This window comes from Cuculus canorus, chromosome 2, assembly GCF_017976375.1.
Source record: "Cuculus canorus isolate bCucCan1 chromosome 2, bCucCan1.pri, whole genome shotgun sequence".
NCBI lineage: Eukaryota > Metazoa > Chordata > Aves > Cuculiformes > Cuculidae > Cuculus > Cuculus canorus.
The window spans coordinates 121429977-121453055 of NC_071402.1; the positions used below are offsets into that span (position 1 = coordinate 121429977).

Below are 23079 nucleotides of genomic sequence, written 5' to 3' on the forward strand. Positions count from 1 at the left end.
GAACTTTCTGTGCAATCTTATCATATAGAACATCAAAACACTTGTAAGGAATCTTTATGGTTCCTCACCTTCATCCAGTGTTCAATAACATCGATAACTAAAAAACAACTGTTTTGCTATAATCATTTTCTAAGTGTGCTGTTGTCACACATAGCACAACTCATTTACAAAGTAAATTCTGCTTTATATGTTTTAGTGCACTTCTCTTTCTCTTGTTTGGCTTTTTTTGATTCATATGTTTTCCTTCTGTCATAATTTCTGCCCTTGATGTTGCCCTATTTATATTAATAATTTTTCTACATGTGCTCTTCAAGAGCTCTTCCCAGTGGACTTCTACCCCTCTCCATCTCTCTGCTAATGGATCAGATAGGAAATAGTTAATGTTGACATTCCCAAGTGTTGTCCAAAGATTTTTCAGTTAAGCTGAGTCACAAAAATGGTTGCCATTACTTCAGGTTTTCTGTTGCTGTTTCTAGAGTACAACTCCACACATGTTAAATGGAAAGACAAGCTAATTTTTGAAGCTATAAACATCAGAGATTTTCTTTCAAGTGGAAGCTCAAATTTCATCATACCTCTCACATGCTCCATCATTAAGGGACATGTCTGACACTATTGCAAAAACAGAAAGCAGCTGTGCTGCTGAACATACTCATTTTCTGTGCTGCTGTAGCCAGGACTGTGGTAGATTTTAATCTATGTTCCAGAGGTTCTGAGTCCTAGCCAACATCCTACAGAGCTGGCTGAATTTTTCCTTTTAAACTGTGTTCTCATCCCCAGATGACTTTGTGCAGTACTGGCTGGTGGTGGCAGGTGGGTGAGTGCCTAGTCATGGCACAGGGAAGGATCACAGAAGGAACTATTTCATCCTTCATGGCATGATATTGTAGAGGAGTGTGGGATGGCAGTGTTGTTGTCGTAGGTAACCTGAACCTGTGAGGCTGTCCTTCATACCACTGAGATAATAAACTCAAAGGGTTGGGTCCTCAGGCATTCTCAATCCAGTTTGCATTTGCGTCTGTGAGTTGGAGGATGTTTAATTACTTTCAGTTTCTTTGCGATGGTCAGGCTGATGCTTGCTTTGGCATTTCTGTGCGATTCTGTACATTCTCAGGTGCAACCTGGAGATTTCCAAATAAGGTTTTTATTTTTAGGAGTGATGTCTTCCGTATATGATCTGTAAAAGCTTTATGTAAATAAAAGTATTTCCAGCATCTATAAAAAACTCGTTATGGGCCTTTCCTGCTCAGAGGAGGTAAGAATGGCCTGTTCAACAGTACCTTATCATCGTTCTGACCTGTTAAATCTATTTTTACACTGCTTTTGTAATAATACCATGGGAATATAGCAATTACCAAACCAATGGAAATCATTAAATACTTGATGATTCTATGGAAAGCAGAGCTCCTTGCCCTCTGCTTTTCTGTTGCCCGTATCCTTAGCTGTGACATTTGAAGAGTGATTTTGTGCACTCTTACATTGAAGTAAACGTAGAAATTACTCCACAAATGGCAGTTACTCTAGGGCAAAAACTAGTGGGAGACTGGAGTGAACAGTAATCCACTACCTTTGGTTTACTAGTGGGTAGTGTTTTCCTTTCAATGATTCGTAGTGAAATGCTTTACAGAGGAGCTAAAAGTTGGCAAAAAATGCTCTCTTTGAAAATTGTCCTTCAACTGATTTTTATATCTAGAAGCAGAACCATGAATGATCTGCTGCAACTAGTTAATTAAATCCTGTGCTGTTAACCCTCAATAAGATGTGTTAAAATGCAAACCTTGTTAGCAGATTTGTAGGCCAAATATGGAGAGATTCCGTATATCATTTTGACTACTTTATATGTGGGCTGTTAAAGAATGTGTGCAGCTTGCCTAATGAAGTGTCTGTATGTATGAGAGGAAAAAAAGAAACAGGTTTCAGATCTCTCCTTGTGTTGGTCTGTCAGCCTGTGTCTCTGTTCAATGAGTGGGGTAAAGCTCCCCTTATGGGATTTTTTTAATGTTTCTTGGACTCTTACCAGCAGGTTTGTACAGTCTGTTGCCTGCCTCTTAGATTAGAAGAATACTGGCATATTTTAACAGTTTCCTAGGATCCAAATAGTCTTTAATTAACAGGGAATTGATGTTTTGGAGTGCAACCAAAATGTGGGAGACACTGGAAGAAGAGAATGGGCTTGTATCCTCCCAGCTTTTAGCTGGCTGTGGCAAGGGGCAAACAAATGAGTAAAGCAGAGTCCAATGCAAGTGAGTAGCAACTTATTGGTATGCAAGGGGATTTCTTCATTTGCATTATGTTCCCACAGACTTGGTGGTTGGTAGTGTTAGCTGGGAGGAGCTTTCTGCTGCACAGAATCTAAACCAGCTTCACCCCTTGCAAAAGCAGAAAGTGTTCATCGGCACCTTTCCATAAACTGAAGTTTGGTGGCTGCTAAAACTGTTCTTAGTTTAGATTTGTACTGATCAACTGCTGAGGCAGCAAGGTATGTCGTGGTTGTGAGGTTTGGGTTGATTTTGAAGCTGTAAGCTCTATGAATGAGCATGTAATTAAAAAATCAAAAGTCTGCAAGTGACATGGCTTTTTCTGAGCAGAACAGCTATTTGTTCTTTTGGAGCAGTTTGCCTTGGGAAGGTTGTGTAATAGGAATGAAATGCAGAAATTATAGCAGAATGAGACTAGCTGAAGTTCTAAAGGCAAGTCAGATATATGATGAACTATTGTTCTAGATAGTCCAGGGAGATAAATAGTTTATTAGCTAATTTTAAATAATGAAAGATTGATACCTGAAGCAATAACTGGCAATGAAATATAACCAACAGTCCCTGAATCAGCCGTTCTCTCTTTGGATTTTTCTTTCTTTTTTTCCTCCTTAATCATAGTACTTGCTGAATGCCTTCTGTCTCTTTCTACATGTAGGTGGTACATGCCAGAGCCCTGCTCTTCCAGCCCTAGTGCGTCCTCCTGCTCCACCTTTGCAGCCGTCGCTGGATATTAAACCATTTCTTCCGTTTCCTCTGGACACTGCTGCAGCAGTCAATCTATTCCCCAATTTCAATGCAGTAAGTACATTCCCAACAGTTACTGTCCACTTCAGTGAGCCACAGTTTCCATGGAAGACTCAAGAGGGCATAAAGTAGAATTTTATGCACTCAATTAAACCTGGAATATTCTCTCCCTTACTGAGGGCCAAATAGCTCTTTCAGACACACTGGTAGGCCATAAATTAAAGCTAAGCTGAGTGTTAGCCAGAAGTAATGTAGAAGGAAAAAATTATATGATCCCAAGTGACATGCAGTAAAGTTGCAGGCCATATTCAGTCCCAGGACTTGTGAGTTTCCCACTCTAGTTTAAGATGTGCAGAGATTCACTAACCTACAGTTTGCTGAAACTCTCCGAGAGTGAAACTGTCAGTGATGACATTCTGTATCCCATCTCCAATAAGTTTCCTGAGAAAAAGTAAAGTTTACAGATTAGTAGCGGTAGAAAAGAGAAAGCTGTCAGGACAATTAAAGTAAGAATGAAAACAGTATTAGCTGGTATATGAGCTATTCACTGGCAAAAAATCTGGTGTGTTTTTTTAGGCTAGGATATGTTATTTCTCATGTCTTAGGTTAAAAGAAGGTTGGATTTCTCTGTAATAATTATTTTGCTTAGTCATAGTATGTATAAGTCTTATTCCTGCTTAAGTATTTTCATTATTTTTTCATGAATGTTTCATTTTTCCTTTTTGTGGCTGAGATATTTAGTGCTCTAAAAGAAGAAAAACAAGTCTATATTGGTTTTCTGTTATTTCTGACTTCATAAGATTATGCTACTTTTTAATTTGAATGGAATCTGGGAAGTTCTTTTCCTTATATACACATACTAGATACAGAAAAAGAAGTAAGAATATGTGTGCTCACTTACTTTGAGATACACAGAGAGGGGTGGAATTTGCCATGCTAAACCAATTCTAATTAACATGCAAAATCTTAATTACAATAATTAAGTGTAGTAAAAGAATGTGCCTATTTTAGAAGCAATTTGTAGTAATCAATAGCAAGTTTCCATAATTAAAGTCTTTGTTTACATTTTATGGATGTTCATTTTGCTTTAAAGAAATAAAGATTAACTAATCGTCAAGAATCCTTATTTATGCAGTTTTAAATTCAAGCAGTTCACAGCATTAATAGACATTAGAGAAGCTATAACCTGCAAGTCAGAATACTGAGAAACAATATGTGAAAGAATTAAAATTACAAAGAAACTTTTTATGACAAAGAAACTTTTTATGACAAAGAAACTTTTAGAATGTAGATAGGCATGCAGCAAAGTTTTAAAAAGTGCTGGTGTTAACCAAGTTGTTGATGAAACGGATAAACTCATAATGAAATGGATAAACCATTAGACTTATTTAGTATGCTTTAGGGTTTTTGTTACCAATTTTGCTTTATGATCACTGCTTGTATTTAAAGCAACAGGCCAGTTGAATTTTTAGGAATTGTCCTTTAGAATTTCTGGAGTTTTTTCAGGATTTTCCATAGTTCAGAGTCTTCAGACAGTTTTGTTAATTGTTTAACTCTGCATAATTGAAATGTATTTTTAATGATGAATTTTAATAAATAATTGTTAATCTTGTGTTGTTCCATAAATTTGGAGTTTCTTTTTTCTCACAAGGACTGATTTTATACTGTAATCATCTTGGGGGAGAGGGCAGGGAAGATATGCTCATGTTAAATTGGAAGTAATAAAGTGAAAATAGACTCCTATCAAAACCCTATTACTCCCAATCACTGTCTTAACAGTGTGTTGTTTTGTATAAGCACTGTAGTTGGACTTTCCAGACTCCTTGTCTCTTTAGTTTTTCAGTAAACTGAGCCTACATTTCAAGAGTGAGACTAGCAGCCCTTTTTAACAGCACTTTTAAGTGCTGCTTTCTTTGATGTGTGGCCATCTGCTAACTCCACCCTTGCTGAGTATGTCAGTCCTGAGTGTGATGATGCTGTCATCTGAGCTGCTGTCACCTGCCATGCTGCTCATCAGCTTTGCCTTGCAACGTGACCTTTGCCTTCTCCCTGTGTGCGCTCACATGCAGCATCATCTTCACTGTTCCCATTTTCACTCTGAACAGTACATTATTGAACACTGCTATGTTTATCTCATATGCCAGAGCTGGTTAATGGAATCTTCCAAACACGTAGGCTAGCTCTGTAGTTCTGTGTATTTCCAGAAATTCTTTCCAAGCTGACAAATTTTTGGGGGACACATCAGCTGCTGCTGAGCATTATCAGCCTAAGCAGAAGGTAACACACAAGCCACATTAGACTTCCAACACGGTGTCTGACAAGGGCTTTAAGTATGTGAGCGTGAGACAGAAAACAAGTTTTTAACCAAAAAAATGATGTTTGTAAATATGCATGCTCATGAACAATTGCAGCTGTTAGTAATTCTTCATATTCGTTGACTTCATTGACAATCCTTCACAATGTCTGCAGAGAAGCATTCATGTCCTGTGGCTAGACCAAAATCAAGCAAGTGGTCACTAAAAGAACACCTAAACCGTATGCTCTCTCATGCTGGTGGCAGATTAGCTTTACCCTTGATTGAGACATCAAGGTCATAGATTGTGTCTTAGGAAATGGATTTCTAAAGACCTCTTCACCCGCACAACTTCATAGGAATGAATGACTTTGACAGCACGTCCAGTCTACTTCTCAAGAGCCTGGAAGGAAATACAGAATTTTGACCATTTACTTTTCAACAGTCTTCACTTAAGAGCATCATCGAGAAACTTGAGTAAAGAATCAGTCATGTTTCAGGAAAGAAGTGGGCTTTGGTTATGGCAATCCTAACTCAACTTGAGACATTGATTGTGACAGGCATAAGCACCTGAGCTATTCAACCTAATTTTCTTCACAAAAATAAAGGAGAAATATGAGCAATTTCTCCAATTTGAGAAAAATACACAAAAGTAGGTTACAATGCAAGCACCCTACATGTCTACTCTGGCATGAAGTGATGTGAACACAGGAAGTTCCCATTCATCTCTGGTGACTATAATGAGGGACTGGCTCAGTGGCATTTACATTTGCTTAGCTGTATCCCACATTATGGCACCGGTCATAAGCTATTCACAGCTAAAATATTAAATTCCACTCAGAAATCAGATGACAGAAGTGCTGACATTGTGTTGTGTGTTTACAGAGGAATGTTCCCATTTATCAAGCAGTTATGCTTTTAATTTTGTCAAAGACAATCTTAAGGGAATTTAAGTGTTCTGATGAACTGGACAGAAATATTAGGGAAGGTGGAAACAAAATTTATCAATGGAGAATCTTAGGCACATACACAAGAGCTAAGAAAACCAATTACTGATCTGAAGTACCACAAATAATCATAGAAAGGGATTGTATTTTATATTTTTTCGCTCTATTTCAGTTTATTACAAACATAAGATTACTTTCTTTGTTATTGATGATTTTGGTCTAAAGCTAGCTCAGTTTTTGCTGGCTGCCTCTGAGAAAAACATTCAGCACTGATTTCTGCAAAAGTAAAAGCTTTCATTAGAGCAGAGAATAGAAGAGAATAACAAGGGATGTGCAAACCTTTCTTGGTAATATCTCTGGACACTGAAGAGGGGAAAAAGTAAAAAGTGAGTAACCTGAGAAATGCAAGGAAGATAACATGTGAACCTTTGAACCATTCTGTTTCAGAAGGAACATTTTCTATTTACGCAAGGAGGCATAAAGCAAACATACCAATTAACAATCTGGTTAGCAGAACATTTGTAGGTGCTATGTTCTTAATTGTGAAGCAAATGGGTACCCTCAAGTTGTATGTAAAAAGAAATTTTAACAACACAGCTGTTTAAACTGAAAACAACCCACTGGTACACACCCTGAAGAATCACAAGTTCACTGCAAGTTTATCAGATATAAAAAGGGGAATCAAATGTATGGGATTTAAGTGGATAAACTTTATAAATTAAACAAATTATGACTACAAAGATGCTTACGTAGCTTTTTAAAATAAAATTGGAAGATTGTCAGAGGAATAGAAAAATCATTAAGCTGTCTTCTGAAAAATGTTAGAGATCATTTAGCAAGCATTTGGTATACTTCTGTGTTTTCATCTGCAGAGTAAAAAGTCTGTGTGCCTCTGAGAACTAGTTCTTAGAGACATAAAGCTTTAGCAGTTGCATTGAATATGCACTGATCCATGACTGCATGTGAATGTGCATGTCATTCATGAGCCAATGGTTGGTTGCAAAGAAATTTCACAAAGCATGGAAGTCTAGAAGTTAGTTAATTTGTAGGAAACTATTGATATCAGTCCCTGGACTAAGAAGAAATGCTTCATTTTTGTATACATCAGCATCGGTCCTAAGTGACCCTCCCAAGGAAAAAATGCAGATTTTTTTATACATCATAGTCTCCAAAGCCCATCATCTTCAAAGGTCAGATACAACAGAAATCAGGTTTCGCTAATTTCTGAAGTTCTCAGGATTATGTATTTCAGTCTTGAGAGACAGATTTTAAAGTTTACAATTCCAGGACATTTGCCATTACTAGATGGAAAATCAGACAATGCATTGCACATCTTGTTTGGGTATTCTTTGAAGGATATGCTAACTATTTTTATGAAAAAAAATCTAAAAAATGTTATACCACACTTTCTAGACTGTAGTATGAGCATAATCTATGATAGAAGAGCTCCACAGCATAGAAGTTCTGAGTAAATACTTGAAAGTGGAAATAGGAATGTTGCTTGAGAAGCACTATCCTAACTCCAGACTAAAGCGTTATCTCCCCTTGTTGCCAGTGGAAAGTTTCCTGAAGAAGCATCCTTTAGAAATAAATATGATTACAGTTTTGACTAGAAATTTATGGTTTGGAAGAGCAGTGATAATGTCAGACCTGTACTAAACATGGATGGAAAATGAACTGTTATTCTACAGGGATTTCTTTCTCATGACCCAGCTGTAGTAATCATAGAATCACAAAATCATAGTTTACTCCAAGCTGAAGAGACCCATAAGGCTCATCAAGTTTAAATACCTGCTCCTCACAGGACAACCTAAAACTAAATTGTATTACTAAGACTGTTGTCCAGATGTTCCTTAAACTTTGACAGTAGCCTGGCTTGGCACCATGACCACTTCCCTGGAGAGCACTTCCCAGTTGACCAACCACCCTCTCAATGAAGAAACTTTTCCTAATGTCCAATCAAGTCAAGTGACCTCAGCCACTCCTCATAAGTCTTGCCCTTGAAATCTTTCACCATCTTGGTTGCCCTCCTATGGACACACTCTAATGATTTGACGTCCTTCTTATATTAATGTGCCCAAAACTGCACAAAGTATTCCAGGTGGGGCTGCATCAAATCAATGCGACAAGTCTGATTGGGCGTACATCGTTCAGATGTTGAAATTACAGGCTATGTTTGTAAATTCCTTTGGACGTATAGCCATAGCTTTGTAAGATAAAATGATGAATTACTAAAAAATATTCTAGCAGTTTTCTGTATTATAGATAAAGAAAAAATTGCTTTAGGATATTTTCCATCTTTTAAAAAGTAACTGGCTCACACTGTAGGTACAGTACACCTTGTGCAATATCTTTCTGATGCACATTGCTTGCTTAAGTGCAAGATCATCATTTTTGGAAAGCATTAGGATTTAAAAGGAAGTTAGACAATTTCTTTAGAAAACCACACCCTGCTGAGAGCTAGAATACTTCAAAGTAACAGTATATCTATTCCTCTAACAAAGGACCAAGACGCATTTCTTTTTGCAGATTATTATGAAGTTTCTAAATCACGTTGCATTTATTATTTTACAATTTACCACTGCCACAATTTGTAAGAATTTATGAGGCCAGAGTGCTGAAACAATCAGTTTTAATGAATGTGCTTGGACAAAATAAATGCTAAAATTACACCTATCCTCCTCCTTCTCTTTCCAAAAAGGCAAATTCATATTCAATCCCCTGACTTTTCCTTTTTGGTTGTTCTATTCCAATAGCCCCTGATGCAATATTTAGGGCTTCATAGTTCACCTTCACCAGGTAGGGATTTTCCTCATGAGAAAGGAAAAGATAACAGAAGCTGTTCCCCATAGATTAGAGCTCCTAAGACAGTGCTCCAGCTGCAACTTCAGTTATGTGCCAAGCTAGTGTTCCTTGCTTCCTAAAAACCAGCCTGTGCAACACCCTAGAAGCTTCCAAAGCAGCACAATGGCTGCACTCTCTATAGATGTGAAGCTTTTATTTGTAGGTATGGGTTGTGGGCAACCATAGCTGGCTTGTTTCACTGGGAGCTCTTTCCCCCCCTGCTCTGGTCTTGCTGTCAGGCTCTGCCTGGCCTGCTGAGTTAGCTGGTGGTTAGCTCATTGCTTGGGAAATGCAATCTTGTCCTGTTAGTGGCCAGGCAACCGAAAAAAAATGGACAGTGTAGGAAACCTGCTTGCTGACAAGTATTTCTGGAGAGGGTTATGCCAGGAAATGGGGAGAACACCTGTCAAAAAGCTGCCAGAAGACATTTTAAAAATCTTTGCCTTAGGCTTTTGTCCTGGATACTTTTTTATCTAGAAGAAAAAGATATGTGCCACAGAAATGATGTGCCAGTTTTCTGGATGTTATGAATAAGATGTAGCTTTTGATAGTGAAGAGCAGAGAAGGAATCTGAAATACATGTTAGTTTTTCTAAATGTTATTGGCTAGAATTTACAAAATAAACCCATTGGGGTTTTTTATGTCTCAATATAACGGTTTTATTTCAAGCTTTCTAACTTAATTGGGTCGAGGAGCATAATAAGACTATTTTTCCTCATCGTATAAAATCTTTCAAAGTTCAGTAGTGATGACAAGCTGTCAGAATGATTTGTTTCCGGAAGAGGATAGTCAGGGGACAACACAAGAGCCTCAGTTGCAAGTGAATCAAAATGGAATACTGCCTATATAGAAAAACTTGGCAGTAAAAATATACTCTGTGCTGATTTTTAATATTAATTCCATGAGAAGGACCTTTATCAGGTGGAGAACTGTACTGCACCAAATTGCTAATTTGTCAGACAAACAGAGGAGATTATTGCTTCTGGGACTGTTCCTTGCATGGCTGCTCATTTACAGGTGTTTAGAAACAGGGGGGTTTGGCTTGATCTTTTAGTTTTCCATAGAAGTGCAATCAAGCTGTAAGATAGTGATACTCTTCTTTGTGGTCAATATCTCTATTGCTGTCTAGCTGAGTATTTTTCAAAATAGTGAAGACTACAAAAATAATGTTTGCATTCAATTTTATTCTTTATTAAAATAACATTTTCATCACTGGCCAGAACATTTAATCAATAAGTCTGCAGGGGACAAAGAGGGATTAGGGAATGAACAAACACAAGAAAATCCTGGCAGTTCAAATGTTTTTATTTGGTGCTTGCAAAACAGGAATGAATCAACATCAGTATGAAGCATTCAGTTTTTTTCAGTTGGCTAGATTTATTTTCTGTACATATAAATCCTCGATCTACAACCTGGGCTCTGTTTGAAATAATAGTAAAGCTCTGATTCTCTGATGTAAAGGAAATGTTTGCAGCTCAGGAAACACAATGAAATTAAATTCTTTGTCTTTTTCCTTTTTGAATAAGTTTAGTGTGGATCCAAATCTCCAGGAATACTCTTGTCTGCCTGTTCTGGGCAACACCCTAGAAGCTTCCAGAGCAGAACAATGACTGCACCATCTGCGGCAATGCCTGCACTGTGCTCTATGTCATGGGTAGGGAACAGAGCTCATATTATGACTTTGTATAAATGAGTGTTCCCGCAACCTTCAGATAACCTTCCCATGGTTGCTTGTGATTGCACACCTGTTATTTTCCTTTGAACTGCAGGGCAACTGGGGAGTAGTGTCTCAGCTCCCTAGCAGTTGTCTCCAGAATGGTTGCTATTATTGTCTTCAGAACGGATGCATTGTTAAGGAGCTTCCTACTAAATCTAATCTTAAAACCTCTGCAACCTCCTCTAAAAAGTTTTGGCCACTGCTTGCAACTGATAGCTGGGACTCCTGCAAGTTTCAACCAAGGCATCAAGAAAAGTATTTTTGTTATTTTTGTCTTAGCACTACCTTACATTTCAGCAGTTTTTAGCTGATTTTGGAATTGCTTTTGTTGTGAACCTCATGAAGTTCGACAAGGCCAAGTATAAGGTTGTCCAGCCAGCAGAAGAGAGAATCTTATTGTGGCCTTAAAGAGGACTTAACAAGAAAAATGAAGAGATTTTTTTTAACCTGGGCTTGTACTGACAGGACGAGGGGGAATATTTTTAAACTGAAAGAGGGTAGGTTGTTTGGACGTAAGCGAGAGATTTTTTTACAATGGATGTGGTGAGGCACTAGAATAAGCTGTCCAGCGAAATTTTGGATGCCCCATCATACAAAATGTTCAAGACTAGGTTGGATGGAGGTTCAAGCAACCAGATCTGGTTCAAGCAACCTGAGTCATTCTCCTCACAGCTCATTTGAACAATTTTAGGTTTATGTTCCAATTAGGGCATTAGCAGTCTCTTATGCTTATCATGAGCAGTTGTGACCTCTTGCCACATAGAATACAGCCATCTTGAGAGCTTACAGGATTTCACTTGTGGGTACAAATGAGTAGAAACCATAAAAAATAAAAAATCTATTAAAAGGTTTTATTTTTGTTTAATTTAAATTTATATCAAGGGTGTACCAACCTTTTGTGATTGCTTTCAGTAGAAAATCAGGTTTCTGGGATGTACATTCTCCTGAGGAAGCAAACGTTAAGACTATCTTTAAATAGCCTAACTTTGTGTCATTTCACCTTACTGAACATTATAATAAACGTCCTCGAATTCATCTCTGTAACTTTAATGTACATGTAAATTATTTAGCTGTACCTGTTTCCTTGTTGCTGTGCAGTTTTTTGAGTGTAGTGTGTGTCTTTGATAAATCTGTTTTGATTTATTCGAAAGACTTATTTCCATTATGTGTGCAATAGCTTCATCCCTGTTTGGCCTTTTCCAGCTACAATCTCTGTTGTCATTCAGCTCTGTGTGCTCATTCAAGGTCCTTATGGATGTCTTAGTGCTGGTGGTCATTTGGCATTTGCCGCCTGTGGATTGTATTTATTTTGAGGGTGCAGGTAGGATGTTGTTCTTCACGCAGGCTGAGCGTATAGCACATGCACTTTCACAACTGTTTGACAGCTCACTGTTTCTCCAGAATTTTTCTGGCAGTATATCACTCTCCAATCACTCAGAACCTTGTGTCTGAAGAACAGATGTTTGTGCTGCTCCTTTTTGAAACGTGAGAACGGCTGGACTTCTAACCAGTCTCCACCAAGTCTGTTGTCCATAATTTACTTAAATGGTCTGGGGCTGAAGCACCCTGTTTGTACAAGCTCATGACTACACTATTAGATAAATGTCCACACAGTGAGTTACAGAGTATAAACTTAATGGCATTTTCATGAGCAGTGCTGTTGGCCGGGAATGACCTCTGGACAAAAGGCTCCACATACCTAAAAATGACGCACGGCAAACTTTGTTTACTGTGTATTTTTTTTTTTTTAATTTACTGAAGTGGTTTTTTTTATTGTTAAAATAACCAATATGATGTAAATGTCTCAAATGTTTGTGAAGTGTTGATTAGTAATAGTGAAAGGATAGACTTCTGAGTTACCTCATCCTGCCTTACACTTTTGCTAGAGGGCACTGCACAGTGGGCTGACAGATAACTTGCTGTTGGAAATTCATAGTGTCCAAAGAAAAGGCAATAGCACTGCCTTTATTGGAGACGTAAAGTCCCTCAGGCGTTTGCTTTGCATGCAAAACATTCTTGTAAAGAAAATTAAATGAAGTGCTCTTCGGAGTTGTCGAGTCTTGATGAGTGGAATTACTTAAAACTAAATTTTATAAAGCATTTTAAATAATGTTTTAATCAGTTGATGTTTACAATCTTTGTCTTAATAGCACTCAGATGAAAAAGATCAATGATTATTTTATTCTGCAAAGACTATAAAACTTTAATGGGTTCCATTATGAGGATAACTCATAAAATCTACAGTTTAAATATGGATGGTTATTAACCTGTTTTTAAAAAGCTGCAATTAAATTGAAAAATAATTATTTTAAGTAATTATTAGGTTACTGTAGTCTGAGGAGGAAAGAGAGTGATAAAATTCTCAAATTATTGTTTGTGTTGATGAGACATTTGGTAAGGTTTAAAATAAACCATGAATCTTTCCTAGCCTTAGGCATGTTTGTGTTGCTAACCTAGATGAATAACTGTTTATTGGAGGGGGGGAGGTGTACAACCTGCCCTTTGTTCTTCTTAGGAATTTCAAAGATATCAGTTAAAAAAAGCATGAGTTTGCATAACAGGTAATTTAACACACAATAAACATGTTCCTAACTACAGTTACCTCGTTAATTGCTTATTCATAGCATGTAGTAACCGTGCTGCCATTATTCAAGAACTTGTCCAAAAGCACACTCATTTTTATCTTTTATGATAATGAAAAGATTTGAGGCTCTTTATTTCCCATTCTTTTTAGTCACAGTAGTTTGGGCTGGTAAATGACACATGCTGAAGAACATCTGAAGTCACTGTATGATGTACTTTCTGATGGAATATTCCTGTGATGTCCCTGTCCTGTCTAATTTATTTTATCCTATTTTTTTTTAATAAGGAAAGAAAATCCCCAAAGGTTGTGTGTTGAATTCTATAGTAGAATTGGATATAGAACTCCAGATTCTCATGCAAATACTGTTTTTCCTGCCATCTTTCCCTTGGCTCTACTGAATGCTTTAAGTTATATTGTGTAAATGTCCATACAGATTAAATTAGTAATCTAAATAATTTATAAATATAGCACAAAAGCTCAGGTCTCTCAGGAAATCAGTGTTTCACTTTTAAATACATTGATTTGTATAAAACAGATGAGTATCAAATGCTTACTATTTAAAAGAATACAAATGAACAGTTTTCTGTCAAACATTGTATTTTGTCCAGATTTAAATGCTTTGCGATGTTATGAGTAAAAAGTTTGAGATGACATATTACACTTATATATTTTTTATCAGAAAGAAAAAAAAATAAAGAAAATGTTTAGTTTCCTTGCACAACAGAAGCAAACATGTTTAGAATGAACTCACAACCGAAGACTGAATAGTCTAGAATGGAATGAAAATTGCAGATAAAAAGATATATAGCAACGAATCATTCTTAATTGGAGTTAGAGAGGGTGTAAAACCTGTTGGAAAGCTGACTAACAGAGGTTTCTTTCAGTAATTAGCTACTGTGAAATTGCTTGGATGTTTGAATGGCAGAGTGAGTTATCCTAACAAATGGAAACCACGACAAGGGTCCCTGCAATAACCCTGTGAAGGGAATATTTGAAGAAAATTTTAGGGGACTGGTATTACTTTAATTACTTCTATCAAGAAGACAGAAAATGTGTGAAGTTGTATCCTTTGCTTCCTTTATTCCTGTGCAGTTTTCACTAGGCTTATCTGTAGTCCATCAGTCCATCACATCACGTCCACCTTACAAATGTATCAGCTTGGGTTCCTTAAAATAGCATGGAATAATAACCAGATAATAACCCTGATTATCAGGTGCTTTTTCGTTCTTGAGCTAGTCAGCTCTTCACTATCAGAAAAGTCAAGTAGCTTATATGAAGTGTAGAGAACACATATAGCAACACTTGCCAGAAAATGCCTCCGGTGAGGTATGTTTTAGGAAGTTCTTGAGCCAAATGTATTGTCTTGGCATGTGATAACACTCCATAAGGTAACATGCTGAACTGGATGGAATCAGCAGGAGAGTTTCTTTGTTTTAACTACTAATGAAGTAATTTGAGTTTCCCTATTTCCTTCTCCAGATGGTGCCTAATATATACAGGCAGAGAAATACTGAAGTAGTAGGAAGAGATGGAATAATAACTATGTCTTGCTATAAACAGTAGAAGTCTGAGGAGGACTTTTAAGGTTCCTTGCTCATGGGAGATGGAAGTGGATGAAGAAATGGCCATCACCTTACTCATATTTTTCGTTTGAAATTGCTTGCTAATGGATCCAACCAATTATTTTATTGGTCTTGCTAGCACTCAGATGACAAAGATAAATCACAGGAGTGATGTCAGAGTTAATTATAGTTATGACCTCCCAAATGGCAGTATCAGCTCTGAGAAGTAGCAAAAAGTTATTGTTGGCATTAGGAAGTAACACAAGAAAGTGTTGTCTGAGGGAGGAGTGGCAATGTGAAGACTGCCAGGGAAAGGACCGGAAAATACTGGATATATTGCATTGGGCTAGGAAAAGAGGTGCAAGTAGAACAGAGCATTTTCAAGAAGACTTAGAAGTATCTCAGTGCAAGTATTTGAAAGGTGCATTTGCTTCACATACACACACACACAGAGACAAAAAAAGTAATGGTGGAAACATTGCAAAGCAGGTTAAAGTATCCTGTTTCCCCTTAAAGAGTCCTTATGTCTTTGTTCCTGGCAGGAACAGTTCCTTTCCTTTTTAGCTACATGCTTTTCTCAGGAAATTAATATCTCCTGAAACTTTTTGAAAGACTTTTTTTCTCTCTAAATCTATCCTATTTACTTTCATTTTACAGGAGGTATATTAGCTTGAAAGCTAATTATGTTTTTCATTTTGAATTTAGGAGAAAAGAGAGAAATTACCTTGGTACTTACTGAAAATATGTCTCAAACTGAACTAAAACAACTATCAAATTAAAAAAGGATCTGTGCTTCTGAAATCAGAGAAAATCCTTCTTTCAGAACAAACCCTCAGATAATATAAAACATCATAGCTCCACAGCTGTTCACTTTCTGTTCCTCAGTAAGGATTCCATGCTGAAGATGAATTGTTCTTAAATTGCTGTGCACATGGAATATAGCATGTATTTTTGGTCTTAAGTGCCAACTTAACATTCTGTTGATTGGGAAAAGTTGTTTTCTATTTAGAATTATTTCCTTTAGCTCTTCCTTCACAAACCACTGCAACTTATTCAAAAGTCCTTTAATTTCTTTTTCAGAAGCTGTGATACAGCAAGAGATTTGGCACATAAATTGATGCTGACCCTGAGGGTAAATAGTTCTCTCTGTTGGATGCTAAATTTAGTGTCCCTTGAGCAGCTCAGGTGAAAGTACAAACAAGCAAAATTCTGTGGTTAACAGCATTTGTACTAATACCAGGAAAGTATTAACTTTGATCTAAACCGGTAAGAAAAGGAAATGTTAATTTTGGTAAAATTAATACTTTCTTTTCTTCTAGCTTAATGAGATAAAGGCAGAATCTAGCCAACTCAGAACTCAAAAATACCAAACATACAATGTATAAAATGTGTTAGGATTCTCATCCTTACTTACTCAGTTTTATGATTTGATTAATACCTCTGCTTCAATACCAATTGGACTCACAGTAAAACACTGTAATGTTTAATCTGTTTCTTAAAACAGTATTTCTGTGACCAGAACACACCAGGAGAAAGGTTGTGACAAAAACCTTCAAGTTCAGTAATTAAACATCTTAAGCATTCGTTAAGCTTTTCAGTGAGACACAAGATTAATCAGTAAAGCAAAAAGCCACTTAATACTGCAACAATGTACTATTTAGTGTCTAACTTCTCTTAAATAAGAGGAGGATTAACAATCATCTGCTTTGGTCTTTAGCTGTCATTAACAACATTTAAGTCTTCAACCTACACAGGGATTTAAGATGATTATATAATCAGCAGATATTTTTTTTTTTTTAGACCACTACAGCTGGTGATAAGCATGCATTATTCTAGGCTTCTGAGCTATGCTAAGAAATTATTGTCTTGCTAAGCTTTTGTTAAATGACAGTATAAAAAAATCATTGCTTTCATTTAGTTGTTCCTGCGTGTTCATAGTATGGAATGAGAGAGAAACCCCAAGACAAAATTGTGTTAAGGAAGTACATTCCTGCTAGTAGAGGTGATTCGTAAAGGGACAGACAATTTTATTGGATAAAAATTGCCAGTTGTACAGATAGCACCATTCAGGTAGTTGTTGAACTGAGAGCGATGTTATGTATGGCAACAGGAGCTTGTGGGAACTCATTGCAAGCCTGGGAATTAATTTGGATGCTGATTGTAACCAGTCCAAACCTCTAGATTACAAGGTAGCTATGCATTGTTTTAATCTTTCTCCTCATGTTGTCTGAGCCTGAAGTAGGGTTTTTGATATATTTCTTCCTGAAGCATGTAGAACAAAAGAAAATCTGTTCAAGTTAGTCTAATGAGTTTTAACCTTGAAGGTTCAAATTGCAATTATAGACTTTCAAAACACATCCTTAGTCCTTCTTTTATTTCATCTTATTTATTCGTTGTTAATTTTACACAAGAAGTGTCAGTTCTGAATAACATTAATTTAGCTGTGCCATGCATCTGTTTTGTTAAAATGCAATCATTACCAGTCTCTCTTTCACTTCTGATCATTCATAGGTCTACTAGCTGGGGCTTCCTTTTAAATCTCAATGAAGAATTTTATAAAATAAATACTGCTAAAATATCAGTAGGTTATCTTGCTTTCAAATGGTTAAATGGCAACATGAGACTGTGCTTAAAGCATGGCTGTGACCCAGTAAATGCTTAAATTGTAATTCCAAGCAGATTACTGGCCAGATCTGTGGCTACTGGTCACTTGTTTAATTTTCACTTGAGCCTCTCATTTGGAGCAGGTCCAGCGTGCTTCTAGATCTTTTGGTATGGGCAACCTAGGCAGATCGACAGAGATCACTAAGTTCAGCAAAATGGGTCTTGACTAGCTCTGAAAATTGCTTATCCCCGTTAGCTAATGACAATTGTCAGGGCCCAGTCAAGCTTCTTCTGACTTTGGGAAAGTAATTTCTCCCTTTTAATGCTCTCATTTACTTCCCATTTCTGTAAAAGGGAGTGATAGTGCATTCATACCCTCAAGGCTGTTTTCATGCTGTGGTTGGTGTTTTGAAAACAGACTAATATTCACAGAATGCTTGGAAAATGTAACATGCCTGAAGACTTCTACAAGCGTTAAAGGTTTACAGATAATCTCTTCCATGAAAGTTTTTATGCTTCTATAAGATGTGCTTTTGAGTCAGAACCCACTGATCCCTTCCTTCCCAAAATCTATAAAATTTTTAACAGTTACCTTACAGGGGTTTTCAGTGATGACTGCTTGATACCATCACCTAATTTCTGTTTTCATGTGAAAAATCTATCAGCAGCTATGCTTAAGGCAAAATTATTCCTTAGTGCCTAAAGGCAATTTTTTAATGCTCCATTCGGATAAAAACATGTATTTTGAAAGTTAAGTCCTACTGTTATTGTTTCATCTACACTGGTACTACCTCATTGGGCCTTCATTAGATGAGCACATGAAAATATTATATAAAAGTAAACATTTTAATTTCTTTTTAAAGTTTGTCTGGAATGATTTATTGCAGCAATCTATCAGTCTTTCTAGTCACATTGAACATTTCTCCCCCTTTCCTATAACTTTCACCTCTACTACAGTGTTTTCGGAAGCAGAGGGCTCTAACTACTGAGCTTTTCTTAACTTAGTGTTCATGTCCAATTTTTATAGCCATCACTATCTCTTGGCTTCTCCTTAGGTGAATGGTTAATTTAAGGAACAATTTTAAATATATTCAAAATATAAAACGAAGAACGCAAGTGAGTAATTTGAAGATGAATGGCTTAATACAATTGTGTATTAGACTTCAAATTCTTGTTCATGTAACGATGTAAAAGGAAAGGTGGTAGAAGTCCATGAACTTCACAGTAGAAAGAACAAGCAGTTACAGTGCCATAGGCGTTTCTGACTTTTACTTTGGAAAAAATAGAGTTTTGGTACAGAGTGGGGAAAATAAATGTTGAAACAGGTTACCAGTATATTCTTTACTTTAAGTTAGAAATTTACAGTCATTGAATAAACTTATTCCTCATAATGATAATGCCAGGTAAAAAAATCAGTGCTGAAATATAGCATATTTAAATATCTTAATAAGTTCTGAAATATTTAACTTGAGGCTATTTCAATATAAAGGAGAAAAAAGTCTGGTTTTTGCTCTGTCACTTCTACATACTTGACAACTCAAGCATGTGTCAAAGTATGCCCCTAAACCCCTAGTATAGGAGGATATAGACAAATCATACTATGATCTTTTTTGCAGAAATTTAATTTAGAATGGATGAAGTGTATCTGACCTAAATTAATGCATAAAAGCAAATCCTCCAATCTAAGCAAACAATTCAGCTTCTTCTGGAGATAACTCAAAATTTCACTGAGCAAAACCCTGAGCGTGAGAGCCTGCATGAGGCTGTTGGTGCTGCATTGAGAACTGGGGAGCTGGAGCAGTTGACATCCAGAAATATTTTCTCAAACTAAACAATTCTGTGAATTCTAAAGCCCTATAGCAAAGCAGGGAGGTTAGGATTATTGTGTTTAGATGAGATAAGAAACCATGAAAGAGGTGGTGAAGAAACAAAGCAGGAAGGATTCTGTCCAGCCTGAAATACTGCTGCATGTTTAGCTCGAGCAATGCAAGGTTGACAGGGAGCAGTAATATATTGTGTTAGATCAACAAGCCAGCTTCAAGTGCACAGCTTATTTTTTTTTCCCTTCAGCTCTTGCTGAAATATAAGAATTGAACTGAAACGGTAAAGGATGAGATTAAAAGTAGAGAAGGTATATGAAAGATATTAAGTGATATTAAAAGATAGATCTCTGTTTAAGGCATACTTTTCCTAAGTTTGTAATGTTTGCATTATTGCTATTTTATTCCAGAGACCTAAAATAAGGTTTCCAGTGCTGATAGTTTTGTTGGATCTCTGGCTAACTGCTAATGAATGTGGGAGGATAGGGGATAAAGGTAAAGGAATGTATCAAACATAGGGGTTGAACAGTTGCAGACTATACTACCTCCCGTCCAAAGGATGGTTCTCAAATAAAGTTGCGAATCTTAGGACTGAGATATATGAACAGTGACTAGAATATGACCAGGCTTACATGTATCTGTGGCGTAGTGACCGAGACTATTCAAAACCTATCTGTGTCTCTGTATGGTGATAGAACAAGAGAGGCAATGAAGTACAGACAGAAATTGGTAGTTTTTATTAAACTGTGGCATCATTCCCTACTTGATAGTTACAAATTGTCTTTTCATCAAGAGGACATCGTGTCGAGCTTCTCATCGACCAGCACCCCCAAGTCCTTCTCTGCAGGGCTGTTCTAAAGCACATCATCCCCCATCGTGTACTGAAAACGGGGATTGCCCTGACCCAGGTGCAGGACCTTACACTTGGCCTTGTTGAACCTCATGAGGTTCTTAGTGGCTCACCTCTCCAGTCTTGTCCCTCTCCAGGTCCCTCTGGATGACATCCCATCCTTACTTAACAGTGAGATGTTCTGTTTGGAGAATTCATGCTGTGGGGAAGAAGCTCACAATTGGAGCTTAGAGTTTGATTTGCATTCTGCTTGCCAAAACAATATCTTCCTTTGACATTATGTGAAATTAAATTCCTTTCATTAACTTTCCCCTGCAGTTTAATACTATTACTATTGGAATTCAGGAGGTTTGGTTTGTATGTATGTGTATGGGTGTTCATTCTTGTTTTCCTTCTGTAGTAAAATCAGGCTGTGATGTTCTGAACAGTGAATGACTATTCCGGTCTGATAATGTAACCGACTCATTTTAAAGGCCTGCTGTGTTTGCAATGTGCTAATCCTATCAGTCCTCTTAGTACCCAGCACTGGTTTGCTTAAAGACTAATGCACAGGAGTAGAAGGCACTGTAGAGGTCACTGCATAGACCCTCCTTTTTCAGATCTCCGTGCATATAGAAAATTCAAATTTATCATGGTGTGAGTTTGTCACGGAGATCTAGATTCAAGCAACAAAGTGTGTTCAATCTTTCAATAGATTTGCCATTAACAAACTTACTCTTCTTTTGATTCCTAAGTACAATGATAGCTAGAAATAGCCAAGAACTCTAGACAGGCACATACGTGTAATATTATGTTATGAAAAGAGGTGGGGATAAAATTCTCTATGCTGATCTGTAAAACCAACTTATTGCAAGCAAGAGTAGTTCCTAGTTTCTAAACATCTCAGTCTTCAATTAGCGTATCCTACAGCGTCCTGTGTACCTGATTTTCTCCAGTGCAAAGACACTGGTATTTACTTCAGGTCCTACAAGAGATAAGTGGATGAGCAAGAGATTGACCTGAATTCTTCTAACCTGTGAAGTATCTGCTTACTGCAGACTTGTCTTTGCAGCGGGATGAGGTAGCTACTATTTTTTTCATGCACAAGACTGTGATATGGACATCTGAAAATGGGCCATTGTCAGTCCCTCAATTGTAGCACTCATTATTTTAAACTGATTTAAGTTCGTTTTATCCATTGCTCAGAGATACCAGTTTTTCTTAGGTGGTGTAGAAATGGCTTAATGGTTTAGATACAAGAACTTTCTTTCTGAGTCACTTCCAAATAGTAATGTTGGCTGTAACTAATTAGATTCAAGACCCATCCTCACCAGTGTCAATGATGTGATAGTGCCACTGTTCCACTCTCCATGTCATTATGATAGAGCTTTATCTATTAGGGACAAGTTCAGGATGTGTAAAGCCCCTTGAATTATGGCTGATTTTGATATCCTAGTTGACAAAAAGCAGGAAGAGAGATGAATTGTAAGAGCGAAATTCAAGTCATTACAGATGAAGAGTCAGAAGGGACAGGGAGAACTCCACCTCTCTGAAAATTGTGTATTTGTGCTGTCATACTCTGAACCTCTCCAGTCATATTTTCACTGTAAATCTATAGCCTAAAGTGCTACCTGCTGCTGAAGAATAGAAGCTCTTTTTTCAGGTTTTGTGGGAATGATCAGTTTCCCATGGTGGCAAAGTTGGGTGTGTGTCATTCAGCAGTGTGAACACTGTATGGCAAATAAAGAGCAAGCGTCAGCAGGAAATGCAACTGTTTAAAACAGATTTTAAACACTGTGGACAGTAAGATGTCACTTCTTTCTAAGTAACCTTTCACTGATATAAAAAAAAAAAAAATTACCAGAAATCCATCACAGACACTTTGGAGCAGGTATTTTTATATGTGGCTGTGGATAAGCTGTGTTATTTTGTATGAATATTATATTTGTGTAAGATTACTTGTGTGGTATTATTCTGGCTCAATAATGAAATCAAACTCCTCCCTTCAAAGGAGGAGTAGGTATTGAAGAAAACAATGAAGTATATACACCTTATCTCTATAAAGAATATTGAGACTCCTTACAGGAAAAAATGATGAGCTTGTCACCAGAAAATAGTGACGTTCTTGTTGCCATCTCAGTTAACAAGGTTATCTTTTTCAGGCCAGAGTCTTAAGAGTAGAAGAGTATTTAAGCTGTGAAAAATTCCTGCTTAGAGAGGAAAAGTGAGTGAATGCAGAGTAAATACTTCGACACATTGGATGGGAAAGTGTGGGAGGAAAAGTGAACGAGGAAAGCTCTTCTCTTTACTTGATGTATGTACCTTCTTAGCTAAAGATGTCCCTCTGCTTATGAGGAACTGTTTGAGACATCTCCATCACCTTCTGTTATGGACAGCTGGAAGCCTTTCATGGCTTGAGATGGTCAACTCTTATAGGTGTAAGTGTAACAGCAATTGCAGTCAATGAGATTCAGTATGTTTGTTTGGGCCATTGGCATACTCATGGAGAAAAGCGCAAAAAGGAGGTGCTTGCCATCTCAGAGGCGTGTTTATGGAGGAGAGTAATTGTAAATGTCCTGGGGGAATGAGTGAGAATGCTGAGTGTTGTAGTGGGTCAGGGGAGGAGTGAACTGCAGAAAACAGGAGGAGTCTTTTTTTTCTGTGAAACTTGCTTCCTACGAGACTGGATGATAGGTCACAGGCATAATTTGGCCTTGTGCCACTGCATGTATATTCATGTTAATGGCCTATAATCATGTGTGAAAATACTTTTTTAGCCTGCTTTTCAAAGAGGCAAGGTTATAGAGAAACTTCATAACAAAAAGAGCTTCCCTGGTTTTTAAACAGGAAAAACTGCGGCAAAGATGGATAAGTGGT

At 37.1% G+C, this 23079-nt stretch overlaps 1 protein-coding gene across 5 annotated transcripts in view; it reads left to right on the forward strand.

Moving 5' to 3' along the window:
* The window catches only part of ZNF385D (zinc finger protein 385D), a 410191-nt gene that overhangs the window by 274831 nt on the left and 112281 nt on the right, over positions 1-23079 (forward strand). For all 5 annotated transcript variants that reach the window (XM_054059692.1, XM_054059691.1, XM_054059694.1 and 2 more), the window contains one exon: positions 2914-3056. In XM_054059692.1, the coding sequence (XP_053915667.1) occupies positions 2914-3056 (143 nt within the window). The remainder of the gene's footprint in view (positions 1-2913; positions 3057-23079) is intronic.